At 38.8% G+C, this 13,066-nt stretch overlaps 4 protein-coding genes across 4 annotated transcripts; 1 reads left to right on the top strand and 3 right to left on the bottom strand.

The window, feature by feature from the left end:
- Positions 1-4,672: 4,672 nt before the first annotated feature.
- On the bottom strand, positions 4,673-5,191 carry LOC106359338. Its single transcript, XM_013799055.2, has one exon. The coding sequence runs from the start codon at positions 5,189-5,191 to the stop codon at positions 4,673-4,675; it is 519 nt and encodes a 172-aa protein (XP_013654509.2).
- A 1,927-nt stretch (positions 5,192-7,118) lies between these two features.
- On the top strand, positions 7,119-8,387 carry LOC106360194 (cytosolic sulfotransferase 1-like). The gene has a single exon (XM_013799782.3). It carries the CDS (start codon positions 7,283-7,285, stop codon positions 8,261-8,263), a length of 981 nt encoding a protein of 326 aa, XP_013655236.1. The 5' UTR covers positions 7,119-7,282; the 3' UTR covers positions 8,264-8,387.
- Positions 8,388-10,493: 2,106 nt separating this feature from the next.
- LOC111208982 (uncharacterized protein At1g43920, Chloroplastic-like) lies at positions 10,494-12,457 on the bottom strand (the record flags this gene model as incomplete). Its single annotated transcript, XM_048766383.1, has 1 exon — positions 10,494-12,457. A coding segment is annotated over one exon (495 nt), but the record flags the coding sequence as incomplete, so codon positions are not given.
- LOC106359335 (glutathione S-transferase T3-like) lies at positions 10,632-11,408 on the bottom strand. Its single transcript, XM_013799054.2, has 2 exons — positions 11,124-11,408; positions 10,632-11,039 (listed from the first exon to the last, which is right to left on the bottom strand). Exons 1-2 carry the CDS (start codon positions 11,406-11,408, stop codon positions 10,632-10,634), a joined length of 693 nt encoding a protein of 230 aa, XP_013654508.1.
- Positions 12,458-13,066: the final 609 nt, after the last annotated feature.

The raw sequence follows: 13,066 nt of genomic DNA, 5'->3' as shown, positions 1-13,066 counted from the left end.
AGGTATAAATCCTCTAGTTAGTACGATCAAGACAAAAATAAGCCCTCTGTGTAATGGAGTATCCTAAGAACACACAAGGTGTTGAGCGAGCATCAAGTTTGTTAGATGCATATGGCCTGAGCCAGGGGAAACACAAGCAGCCAAAAACTTTTAATTTTTCAAAGTTTGGAGTCTGAGAAAACAGAATTTGAAATGGCGACTTGAGTTGAAGTAGAGGTGTAGGCATACAGTTAATTAAGTATACTGCAGCTGCAAATGCATAAGTCCAATATGACCGAGGCATTGAAGCATGAGACAGTAGAGCTAAGCCTATTTCGACTATATGTCTGTGGCGTCGCTCAGCTAGTCCATTGTGCTCAGGGGTGTGAGGTGGAGTTGTAAAATGAGAAATCCCATGACTAGCTAGAAAACTCGAAAGGCCAATGTACTCACCACCATTGTCAGTGTACAAGGTCTTAAGTTTGAACGGAAATCGATTTTCAACTAGAGATCAAAATTTTGAAAAAACTTCAAAAACTTGAGACTTTTGTTTCAAGGGATAAATCCATGTGTATCTTGTGAAATGATCCACGAAGATAACATAATATTTGAAACCATCTACTGAAATTATTGGTGAAGTCCACACATCAGAAAAAACAATATCAAGAGGATGATTAGATTGCAAAGTTGAAGTAGAAAACGGTAACTTGTGCATCTTATTGATAGAACAATCATTGCAAGGCTTGTCTAATAAAGCGTTTGATGAAACTGGTAAATGAAAAGCAGAAACAATATGTTTTAAGATAGGAACAGCCGGATGGCCTAAACGAGAATGCCAATCTGAGAGAGTGGTTTTGATGGTGGAAGCAAACGCAAGAGATGGACGATGGGAGGAATTTGGAGTTGGCCACTCGTATGTTCCATCTTTAGGCTTGCCTTCCAGCCGAAGGTTTCCCGTTTGGAGGTCTCTCACCTGATAATAAGTTGGTGTAAAGGTCACAGAAACGCCGTTAGTTGAGCAAAGTTGAAAAACAGATATGAGATTTTTTGCAAGTGAAGGAACACATAGAACTTTAATAAAGAAGGGACGAGTGTAAGTGGGAATAGAGAAAGAACCGGTGTGTGATATCTGGAGACCCAAGCCGTCTCCAAGCATCACATCGTCACTGCCATTGTAAGGTGCGTGGAGAGAGAGATTGCTGAGATCAGAGGTCATGTGGTATGAGGCTCCGGAGTCCAGCAGCCAAGTTGAGGAGTCGGAAAGCATTGCTGGATTAGCTCTTGGCTGCCATGGTTGTGTGGCAAACTGCCACTGCCGTGGGTTGGGAGAGGATTGCCATTGTTGAGTTGCTTGAGACCCACGTACAATACAAAACTCAGGGCAAAACTTGGCATTATGGCCATGAACACCACACGCTTGGCACCGACCTTGATATTGTCTTCTTCCTCCACGTTGTTGATTGTTTTGGTACTGGCGATTGTTGTTGTTGTTGTGGGGACGAGAATTTTGATTGCTACGTCCTTGCTGGTTGTTGTTGGATCCCCATGATCGAGTATCAGTTGCATTAGCCACAATAGGTGTTGCTTGAGGAGTTTCCGTGCACAGAAGCATAGCTTCGCGGTTAAGTAACCGCTCAGCAAAGGAGATGGGTTGATCTCTGCCATTAATGGCATCAATCTCAGGCTTGTACTCGTCACCGAGTCCAGCGAGGATTTGTTCTGTTAGATCTTCAGGATCCATCGGTTTCCCAAGCAGAGCCAAATCGTCAACCTTGGCTTTGATGATGCGCAGGTATTCTGAGATGGTTTTGGTGCCCTTGGTATAACTTTTGATTTGATGTTTGAGCTGGCGGATGTGACCTCGTGTCGGATTTCCAAAGGCAGTAGCGAGGAGGCTCCAGACCTCAGCTGAAGTTGTGGCGCTGGAGACGATGGATTGAACCGGAAGGGAGAAGGCTCCGATCATGGCGCTGAACAAGAGGCGATCTTGACGTCTCCAGGCAGCGAAGGCAGGGTTCGGCGTAGCTTGGCCTTCCACGGTGATCATTGGTGGAGGAGCTTGATCAGTGTCAGTAAGGAATGGATGTAGTTCATGACCTTCGAGTAAAGCCGTGACTTGCCTACTCCACATAAGATAGTTGACGTTGGTGAGTTTGGTGACACTCGACATGTTCACCAAGAGCAACGTACTTTGAGTGTTTCGAACATTGAAAACAGAGGTCTGTTCAACGGATGCAGAGCTTTCAGTGTTCATGATGTCTCAGCGAATCAAGGAATGAAGAAACAGAGATACAGAGAAAGGAGCGGGAGGGAAGAAGAGAAGAAGATGGAGGCGCAGGGAAAAAAAAAATTAGGTCAAGGAGTCAATGCTCTGATACCATGTTGAATATGGAAGATGATCTTATTGATAGACTGAACATCTACATATATACATGATCGAGAGCAGAGCATAAGGAAATAATATATTGTGCATTTACAGAGTAGTTAATGTTGTATCAATCAAGGGGATTGAGGGTATATCTTAACAGAGACAACCGGAGAGGACGTGAAAAAGATTCACATACAACAGAGAAAAGAATTTAAGGAGGTGTGAAGATATTCACATGAAACTCGAAGGAGACATGTAGAAGACTAGCGGGAAAAAGGATCCTAAGAGTCACTACATCAAGAAAAAAAAAATTGACAAGAGACTGTCAGTTGTGCAACGAAGAAGAAGGTAAAAAAATTACCTGTATGGTGAACGAGTGTCATCAAAGAAAGTGTAGAGGCTAAGGAGTAAGGAGGATGGACAGAGTTTCCATTCGCAATCATCTGCAAAAGAAAAAGAACGTTGGTTATGAAAGCGATGCTCTAGGATTTGGCTAAGGAAAATTCAAGATCAAATTTGTGCTAGATGATATTGAGAAACCAAAGAGACTACGGTTTAGGCCAAGTTGATTGTTATGTAAAACCAAACAAACACAGGCAAAGAAGACCAAGGTAAGGTTCGGAAAACCAAGAAGACCAAGGTTAGAGAAGACCGAGTTGATGGTCAAGAGAAGACAAAAGAACTACGGTGAAAAAGCCGAGGTAATGGTTCAAAATTTGTGTGGCACAAATTGATATCAAAGAAGATTAAAACCAAAGAAAGAGTAGAAGAAAAGAGGCGATACGAAGAAGAAGAAAGGCAGACGCATGAAGTTGAAATTAGAGCACCAAGTTATGAACAGAAAAAAAAAGGATCATTGGTTTAAGACCGAAACTCAATTAAGGGGGAGTGTTAGTTTATAATTTAGTTTGGTATGATTACATAATTAAATTATAAAGTAACTGTAAACCCAATGGGCGCGTTTGTAAAGTCGTGACGTGTGGGAAAAGTCACGAGTAGTTTCTTACGGTTACATATGAAGTCTATAAAAGTGACAATGTTGTCTTATGTAAATTTTGTCAATAATAGAAGAGAAATTTTCCAAATGTATTTTGTTCTCTTTATTTTGTCCAACATGATCAAAGCCAGTGTTGATCTTACAAAGGATCAGATGCATCTTCTCTAGGTCTCTCAGTGGAACAGTGCTACTGAATAGTTCAGGAACGTGAACCTTCTCGAGCCAGAGACTACTCACAGAAGAAAACTCACTTTGGCCAAATCACGAGCGCCCTGAGACTTGTGGTACATCAAGACAAGAAAAACTCTACAAAGAGATCCCGTTCTTCCCGTCATAATGGTCTTGTTGGTAAATAAGCAATTGGGCTCCGAAGTACTCGGAGTTCATGCAGCGTTTGGAGCTCCCTGATGGAAATAAATGGATAAACAAATTTATTCAACAAAAATATCAACCAACAATGGACGTAGTGAAGTACCAACTACTATTAAGAGAATATTTTGGTAAGGAACACACCTTCAATTTTCAGTAATGGGTCAATGCTCTCTAAGATATAACCACTTTACACTGGCAACCTCTCTCTAAAAAACTCTGCGATCAATTTAGCGGTAACAAACTTGTGCGTTTGATAATTTCCCTGCAACAACCACTTTCTTCATAAAAAAAGGATAAAAAATAGTTTTTTTTTGTGGTCAATTGGTCTCTGTTCTTTGATGAATTTTGTTTTCTTTGCTGAACTGTTGTAGTGGTCACACGTCAATTACACTTATTGGCAAAATAACTTTCAGAAAGTTTTATTCAGGAAATCACTTATCTTCTGTCGTTCCTCAAAGCTGAAGAGCAAGTGGGATTGAGATCTTTCTCATGTTATCTTTGTTCAGAGCTTTTGGTATGGTCATCTTAATAATTATTACAAAAGGCAAAATTCAAAAAACAAGTAACCGAAGGCACTAATATAAATTGCTAAGGTGAAGTTTTGATTACTGACTAATCTTTGATGAAGAATAGTAGAACAAATTCATCTAGTGAAAAGTATGAGTTTATTGATTTGGTGATAGACTGATAGTTAAAGTTGGACAATGATATTTACAAACAGAAAATAACATGTTTTAAATCCTTGGTGGCCGGGTGGGTCACTTTGTTGAAGGACCGACGAGAAGATCTTTAAGACGTTAACTCTAAAAGCAATATGTAGGGCCAAATCCAATATTGATAGTTGCGTAAACAACAAGAAACAGAAACCATAAAAATGACCTAAATCCTTTAAAACAGAATCAACACGAAACAAGAGAGAAAGAAAGCATTAAAAAAAAAACTTTTTACCAAACTAATTAAATCCTCTTACAGTCACCCCTCAGTGCGCTTATGAGAAGAGTTCGGTAGTGATCTTCACCATCATAAACAGCATCGAGAATAGGATGATAGTAATCAGAATGAGCATCCATACACTTTATCAGCATCGTGAAGGCTTTGGCACAGTTACAGATATCTTCATTGGTCTCCATAACTTCCACCAAGAAATCTTCCAAAGCCATGTATGATTCTGTGCAAGCTCCTCCATTCATGAACAGGTGAAGCGGGCCGTCACCTTCCTCTGGTTGGTCCGCCGATTCTGTTGAAACAGTATCTACCAGTGGGAATAAGGCTTCGATCTTGTTCACCACCAGCTCTACAGCAGGTTCCATGATCTCCAAAATCGGTTGATGGTAATCACGATGAGCAATAAAACAATTGTCCAATCTATCTTTGGCTTCCTTACACTTAGGGAAGACATCTTCATTCTTCTTCTCAGCTTCTCCCTTGCAATCAACATATTCCACCAATGGTTCTATGCATCCACCTTTTTCCATGAACGCTAAATATTCATGGAAGACCTCAAGGCCTATATTTATATACATCAGATTTCCTAATACTATTGAACTATTCTAATATCCCAATACCTCCCCTCAAGTTGGAGCATACAAATTTTGTATCTCCAACTTGAACTACAAGTCTTCAAATTCAAATCGGTCGATGGTTCTTTCGTCAAAATCATCAGTTCGTTGGATTGTCGGTTTCGGTTCGTCGAATTCAATATTACCGGGTTCGATTTCGTCAGGTTCGGTTTCATCAATTCGAGGTCGTTGTAACAACAGGAAAGTTCGTTATCCTTGTTGATCAAAGAAAAATCGAGAGGTCGCAAGTTCGTCGGTTGTGAGTTTGTGAGGCCGCAGGTTCGGTGGTCGTGAGTTCGTGGGTTGAAGTTGTTCGGTGGTCTTGATTGAAGTCGCAGGTTGAGAGTTCGAGAAATCGCAAGTTGTGAGATCGAGTATTCGTGGTCGCAGGTCGTGATGTCGAGAGTTCGAGGTCGCATGTCAGTGAGATCGAGATTCACATGTTGTTTTGAAAGCAATTCGAGTTTGTTTCTTCACGTCATAATCATCCAGAACGTCGTTTTCTTCAATTGTCATCACAATAACCAAACTTTTCTAACCACAATAAACGGAAGCGCTGGTTTTGGTCCTCAAAAACCGTTGTGGCTATGATACCATGAGAAGTTCTATAATCTTATAATCGTTCTTATTATTCATGGAAGACCTCAAGGCCTATATTTATATACATCAGATTTCCTAATACTATCGAATAGAGGAAACTACAATAATAGAAATATTCTATTCTAATGTCATCTAGGTTTGGGATATGCTAATATCCCAATATACTCTGGCTCTACACTTTCCCAAGAACTACAACCGGAAGTCTCTGAATTCTCAGTTTTCCGAGACGTTGATGCTATGATCCCCATTCTTGTAAGCTCAGCCGTGATAATCGTTTTGGGGGAAAATAAAGTCGCTTTTAATAAGGGTTTTGAGGTTTGTTCTGCAAGCAATGCAGGAAGGAAATATACCATCATCATGAAGGAAAGATACGACTTTCTAAACACAAACTTAATGGTTTCTTTTTCAACCCATTGTGACCATAGAAAAGGAAATGAATCACTAAATTAGATTATTTTTTTGAACAACAAAATCACTAAATTAGATTTATGCATTTTTAAATAGATTTATAAATTCAAATATGGGATCTAAAGATTCCCCTAATTTGGATTTCTTGTTTGTTTGGAGTTTGTTTAAACTTTATTTTAATTGGTTTTGGAATTTTTGTTTGGCAATTCTTTTAAATAGTCATTTTTAAGTTTGTGTCCTAAAAATAACTTTCAAAGAAGAAAATGACCAAAATAACCTTATTTTATTTTGAAAATTTAAATAGTTGTTTTTTATTTTTTAAAATTTGAAATCATATCCTCAAAATTTCATCCCTTAACTCTAAACCCTAATTATAGATTAGTCAACCCTAGGGAAATATGAAATTTCCAACCCAATATCCGAATGTGAAGACGTACTGTGCTTCTCTTATTAGTGGTTGATTTTATTTTATTTAAATTTTGAATTTATTTTTTACAAGATACTTGTATTTTATTTGTAAGATACTTTTTGTGGTACCTTTCCGGTGATTTTAGACAATATCTATATAATAAAATAATGAAAGGAAAATAAAAAGTTAGTGAGAAGAACTGGAACCTCCAAGAATCTTATCAGATATTTATAGACACTTTAGTTTTTATTGGTTCCTCCATTTTTTAAATATAAAATTTAGTCACATACCTAATAAAATATTAAAATACTAGTATTAAATTGAGGAGAACTCGTTTTGAGTTTCTACACGAATGGAACTGCCAAAATAGGCAGTGGTCCGCATACCAAGACCAGTGGGCATGTTCTTTTGTAGATATAGTGCTAAACAAGAAGTGGTTCACATACCAAGACATCCAGCTAAAAAATGTGATCTAATTTGCATTTGGAGATAGGCAGTGGATCACCTACCTACCAAAACATCCAGCTATAAATTGATCTTTGCATTTGGAGAAAAACAGAATTCTGTAACCACAAAACTCAACAAGAAGAATGAATGAGAAGAAGCTCCCCGACCACTTGAGAGAAGACAACCTAAGCGAAGAAACAAGGACATTAATCTCTTCACTTCCTTCGACCAAAGATTTCCTAGGGAAGATCTACAACTACCAAGGATGTTGGTACTACCCCAACACTCTCCTAGGAGTCCTGAATTTCCAGAAAGGTTTCAAGCCTCAAGAAACCGACATAGTCATCGCTTCTTTCCCCAAATCCGGCACCACTTGGCTCAAAGCTCTCACAGTCGCTCTCCTTGAGAGATCGAAGTACAGTTCTTCTGATGTTCCTCATCCTCTTCAATCCGATAACCCTCATGGCTTAGTACCCTTCTTGGAGACCAATCTGTATCTCAATAGCTCAACACCTGATCTGACCAAGTTCTCATCTCCAAGGCTGTTCTCGACTCACATGCCGTTACATACGCTTCAAGTACCCTTCAAGGACTCTCCATGCAAGATCGTGTACGTGTGCAGGGACGTGAAGGACGTGTTGGTATCGCAATGGTATTTCAGGAGTGCTTATCTTCAAAAAGAAGTAGACAAAAGCCTTCTCGAGTCTTCTTTAGATTCATTATGCAGTGGAGTTGGCTATTTTGGACCCATTTGGGAAAATGTATTGAGCTATTGGAGAGGTAGCTTGGAAGATCCCGAGCATATTCTCTTCATGAGGTACGAGGAAATGAAGTCAGAGCCCGCTGCTCAGGTCAAGAGACTTGCAGAGTTCTTGGGTTGTCCATTCACTGAGGAAGAAGAAGAAGGCGGATCTGTGGACAAGATCTTGGAACTTTGTTCTCTGCGTAGTCTGAGCAGCATGGAGATCAATAAGACAGGAAAAACCTCGAACAATGTGCATCACTCTAATTTTTTCCGCAAAGGAGAAGTGGGTGACTCAAAGAATCATCTGACTCCAGAGATGGAAAACAAAATCGACATGATCATGGAGGAAAAATACAAAGGCTCCGGTTTGAAATACTGAGTGATGTGTGCTTTCCTTTAATGTATATCATCAGAGTAATAAAAGGGAATACATTGCTGATGTGTGAATTGTGCTTTGCTTTAATGGACATGTACTAATAGTATTAATAGAATAATTCAAGCCATGGTTTGAGTGGGTGATGTGTGCCCTAAGCAAAAATAAAAATACTGAGTGATGTGTGCACAGATTTGTGCTTTCCTTTAATGGATATGCAAGAGCACCGGCAACGGTGTTACCACCAATGGAGTCCTTAGCATTATTAAACTAATTTTTTTTTAATTTTTTTTGTTTGAATAGTTAAGGACTCTAATCAAAATTGTATGTGCAATGATGTTCTCCAATTTGGAGTTCTTAGGAATAAAAAAATAATAAATTTTAAAAGAAGTGAAATTAAATTTTTTTATTTATTGCATGATTAAATATAAAGATACAATAATTATTAATTTTCATCACCAAATTTGTTCCAAATATTTTCAATTAAATCATTTTTCAATTGTTCATGTATACGCTTCTCGCGAACATCATTTCGAATGCCAAGCATATTGGCGATATTTGTAGGCCTGTCAGTATCCACCCGTGAACTTCTGGTGACGTCTCCTTCTTCAAATTCAGATATATCGTACCAAGTGTATCCATCTCGTTCATTTTCGACTATCATATTGTGTAGTATGATACATGTTGTCATAATCTTCCCTATATTTTCTTTGTCCAATGAAAGAGCCGGGTTTTTCACAATCGCAAATCGAGTTTGCAATACTCCAAAAGCCCGCTCCACATATTTTCGGTTGCTTCTTGAACTTTAGCAAATAACTCTGCTTTAGGACCTTGAGGGTGTGAGATAGATTGGATAAATGTTGACCATTTTGGATATATACCGTCTGTGAGGTAGTACGCCAACTTATACATGTGTCCATTGACCACATACTCTAACCTAGGAGCTCAGCCTTGTAAAATGTCATCAAAAACAGGAGACCGATCGAGGACATCAATATCGTTTAAGGTACATGGAGGACAAAAAAAGCGTGTCATATCCAAAGATCTTGTGAAGCTACAGCCTCTAAGACAATTGTCGGTTTTCCTGATCCACATGCGTACTGTCCTTTCCAAGCGGTTGGACAATTTTTCCACTCTCAATGCATACAGTCAATGCTTCCTACCATCCCAGGAAACCCGTGTTTCTCTCCAATATCGAGTAGTCGTTGAAGATCCTCTGGTGTGGGTTTTCGTAGATACTCATCTCCAAATAATTGTATTATTCCTTCAGTGAAATTATGTAAACACGAAAGTCCCATGCTTTCACCAAGTCGGAGATATTCGTCTATCGTCTCAGCCGCAGAACCATAAGCAAGCAGACGAATTACTGCCGTAAATTTTTGTAGTGGAGAAAGACCAAACCTCCCGGTTGCATCTCTACTTTGTCGAAAGAATGGAACGTCCTCTGAGAGGCCATGGACAATACGCATGAATAATTCCTTATTCATGCGGAAACGGCGTCTGAATAAAAGTGTCGAGAATGTCGAATCTTTGCTGAAGTAGTCATTCCATAAACGGTTGTGTCCTGCTTCACGGTTTCGTTCTATATAAGCATGTTTCCTTCTTATTGGTTTGGGCCTCCACTATGTTGTTGTATGTATCTTCGAAGATATCGTCGAAAGCTTCGTTCAATCTTTCTTCGAGTTCATCGGATGAAGATGATGACATTTTACGTATCCCTCCTTGAAATAAAAAAAAAATATAAAGCCAAACGGTTTAGACATTTCTCATCATTTTTTCGACAATTATTAAAAAAATATAAAGCCAAACGGTTTGGAGAACATACAAATGATAAACACTTAACTAATTTCTTAATAGTCCGCTCTGTTTGTTTGACCATGATAGCAGTGAGCAACAATACTTGTGTGTTCTTGATGATAAACACTTAACTAATAATTGAAAGGCATAAAGATAATCAAAGATATTCTTAGCAAAATATTACCGTTAACTTACAGAAGTGCATGAGGTTTTTAGTAGCAAAATATTACAACTTCTGATGAGGAAGAAACAAAGCAAAGGAAATAGTAGCAAAATATTACAAGTTCTGATGAGGAAGAAACAAAGCAAAGGAGATAGCTAGCTAAACAGACGCTTGACATTAACTTATAGAATGGAGACTGATGGTAGGTGAAACAGAAGAACCCGTGACTTGGTTCACATGTCCTAAACAACAAAACACTTTCCCTGTAACAACAAAACACTTTCACACTACTCCAAATGCACCTGTGAGTGAAAAGACAGTGTCCTTCTATTGACCCTGTTTACAAGAGTTAGCAAAGTATAATAGTAATAACTACTCAAAACAACATTAATACCTTAAACTGAACATATAACATCATAACATCTCAGACATAAGTTTGAGTTTAAGAGATAATTCCATCTCAGAGAGTGGCTCTTTTTTGACAAGTAAACGATCAAACAGTTTCTGGTTAGAGATTTTCTGTTTGATTTCAAACAGGCCCTGTAACTTTGGCAACTCCTCTTCTTTAGCATTCTTCTTCCTCTTACTAGCAGCTTTAGCAGCCTTCACCCCAACAGGTCTACCCATTGCCTCTTCTCCGTCAACCTCCAACACTTGTTTGAGCTTTTCCTTCACACTGTCCTTAGCCAGATAGGTGGAACACCATTTCTTGTCATGTCTCAGCTCCCTCCAGGCATGTTCCAGGTTGAACTTGATGGAGTAGTCATTGTAGAAGATTTTTAGGGCAGCTTTCATCTCATCATCATCATTTTCACCACTTCTCTGCTCCCTCAGAGCCGCATCAAAGCATCCAACAAACTTGCAGACTTGCTCATTAATCCTAGCCCACCTCTGCTAGCACTGAACAAGCTCTCTAGGTGTTGTCCCAACCAAGTGAGGGCTTGCGTTGTAGTAGTCTTGAATCCTCTTCCAGAAAGCACCAGCTTTCTGCTCATTGCTGACCACAGGGTCTTTACTGGTGTTAAGCCAAGCACCAATAAGGATTTTATCCTCTTTGGGAGACCATTTCCTCCTCTCCTTGACACCAGACTCATCAGGACATTGTCTACTGAACCAAGCAGGTCCGAGTGAATCAAGGTCAACTGAAGATTGACTATTCAGTAGGTTAACATAACCGTGGGTAGTATCCATGGTTAGAGAATGCTATGTGTCACTCTACTAGCAACACAGAGCCTTAAGTAAGCGATATATAACTAAGAAACATTTAAAACCAATAAAATCTTAGCAGTTAGGAAGGTAGAAAGCAAACCAGTAGCATTTAACACCAATCAAATCTGACTAAGTACTCAACTAGCAACACAGAGCCTTCGGGAACCGATTTCTAACTAAGTATAACATTTATACCCAATCAAATCTGAGGAGTTAGGAAGGTAGAAAGCAATTCAGTAGCATTTAACATCAATCAAATCTCACCATTTATGAAGTTTTACAGTAAATGAGTTTTAGCTTTTATAAACATTTTCACGTTATATGTTTTTATTATTCAAAGAAAATAGACTACTATATGTTTTTATTATTCAAAGAAAAGAGACTAGGAAGTTGTTTGAAGAGTACCTTACAGACACTCGCGAGGTTAGACACTCGCGTTTTAAGCCTTTGAAGCTCTTCCTGAAAACACATGAGATAAAACAGTCAAAAGTTTTAAAAAATTGCAGAAACAACAATCAAAAGCACAAGGAGAGAAACTAACCAGGCAGAAACATGACGACCAAACCTATTAAAACTAATACAAAAACCATTAGACAAACAACCAATTCAAAGCCATTTGTAACCCCTGATTTCTTCTTAGATAACTCACACACTGTCTTCTCTAGCTTAACCAGCTTCTGCTCACCCTCATTACCTTGATCCTTAAGCTGCCTAAGTTGTGTCTGAAAGTCACTCATATCCTCCATAACCGCCACATCCCACCATTTCCTAACATGGCAGTCCATATCATCAACATTGTCGCACGTGAAGTACCTTCTGCATGGATCTTTAGGAGTGTAAGATGTTGCAACAACAGGCTCACCACCACAGTAGCATGTCGTCGGGATTCCATCATCAGCCTCAGGTTGAGGTGGGTACTGAACCGGCTCTGCAATATTGTAGCTACTGATGTTAGGAGTTTTCAAGGCTCCTATGACAAATGTTGTAGTATAGTGATTGTCAAACCAGTTCTGAGGGAATTCGAAGCAATGAGAATGCAAGTACTCACTTAATCTAAGTGCAACCAATGATTTAAGAGGTTTCTAAACTAATGATTAATGATAAATGAAATGACTTTCTTTACTAAGGGAAAAGAGAACTCATGGGCATAGGGATTAGACCTTGGGTGATCAAGTATCGAACTAAGGATGGCAAACGATCAATCAAACTATCAACCTTAAGCTTAGACACAATCTTAAACAAACTCTATGCCTAGATGAATGTTCATTTACTAACATATCTCAAACATCAAATGTCTTTGGTTGAATAATATGAAAGCAATCATTACTAACAAGTCTATTGGCTATCTTAACACCTTTAACAACAAATGTCTTTGGTAAAGTATGTTAAAAGCTTAGGAGAGTTGTCTCAGACATTTCATCAAACACCTTGTGGGTGGGAAATGCCTAAAGATCAACTTTTGAGTGGCCAACTCAGAAGATGCATTATGAATACTCTACTAGCAAGGAACAAGAATGATCTACACTAAAACATCCTAGAACTAACCTAATCACCCTTAATCTCCCTAACCCATGAATTCAAAAAGTGATTACTCACTAATCTCCATGATTCCTCTTAAACCCATAGTGGATTTCAGATTA

This window comes from Brassica napus, chromosome C8, assembly GCF_020379485.1.
Source record: "Brassica napus cultivar Da-Ae chromosome C8, Da-Ae, whole genome shotgun sequence".
In the NCBI taxonomy this organism is placed as follows: Eukaryota; Viridiplantae; Streptophyta; class Magnoliopsida; order Brassicales; family Brassicaceae; genus Brassica; species Brassica napus.
This window is presented reverse-complemented; position numbering and strand designations above follow the sequence as displayed.

What these genes read in the sequence shown, in the direction of transcription:
- LOC106359338 (XM_013799055.2), bottom strand. Translation starts at nt 5,191, where the DNA reads ATGGAAAAAGGTGGATGCATAGAACCATTGGTGGAATATGTTGATTGC.
- LOC106360194 (XM_013799782.3), top strand. Translation starts at nt 7,283, where the DNA reads ATGAATGAGAAGAAGCTCCCCGACCACTTGAGAGAAGACAACCTAAGC.
- LOC106359335 (XM_013799054.2), bottom strand. Translation starts at nt 11,408, where the DNA reads ATGGATACTACCCACGGTTATGTTAACCTACTGAATAGTCAATCTTCA. An exon ending in GGACAACACCTAGAGAGCTT is followed by an intron (nt 11,040 to 11,123) that starts GTTCAGTGCTAG and finishes CTGAGGGAGCAG; the next exon opens with AGAAGTGGTGAAAATGATGA.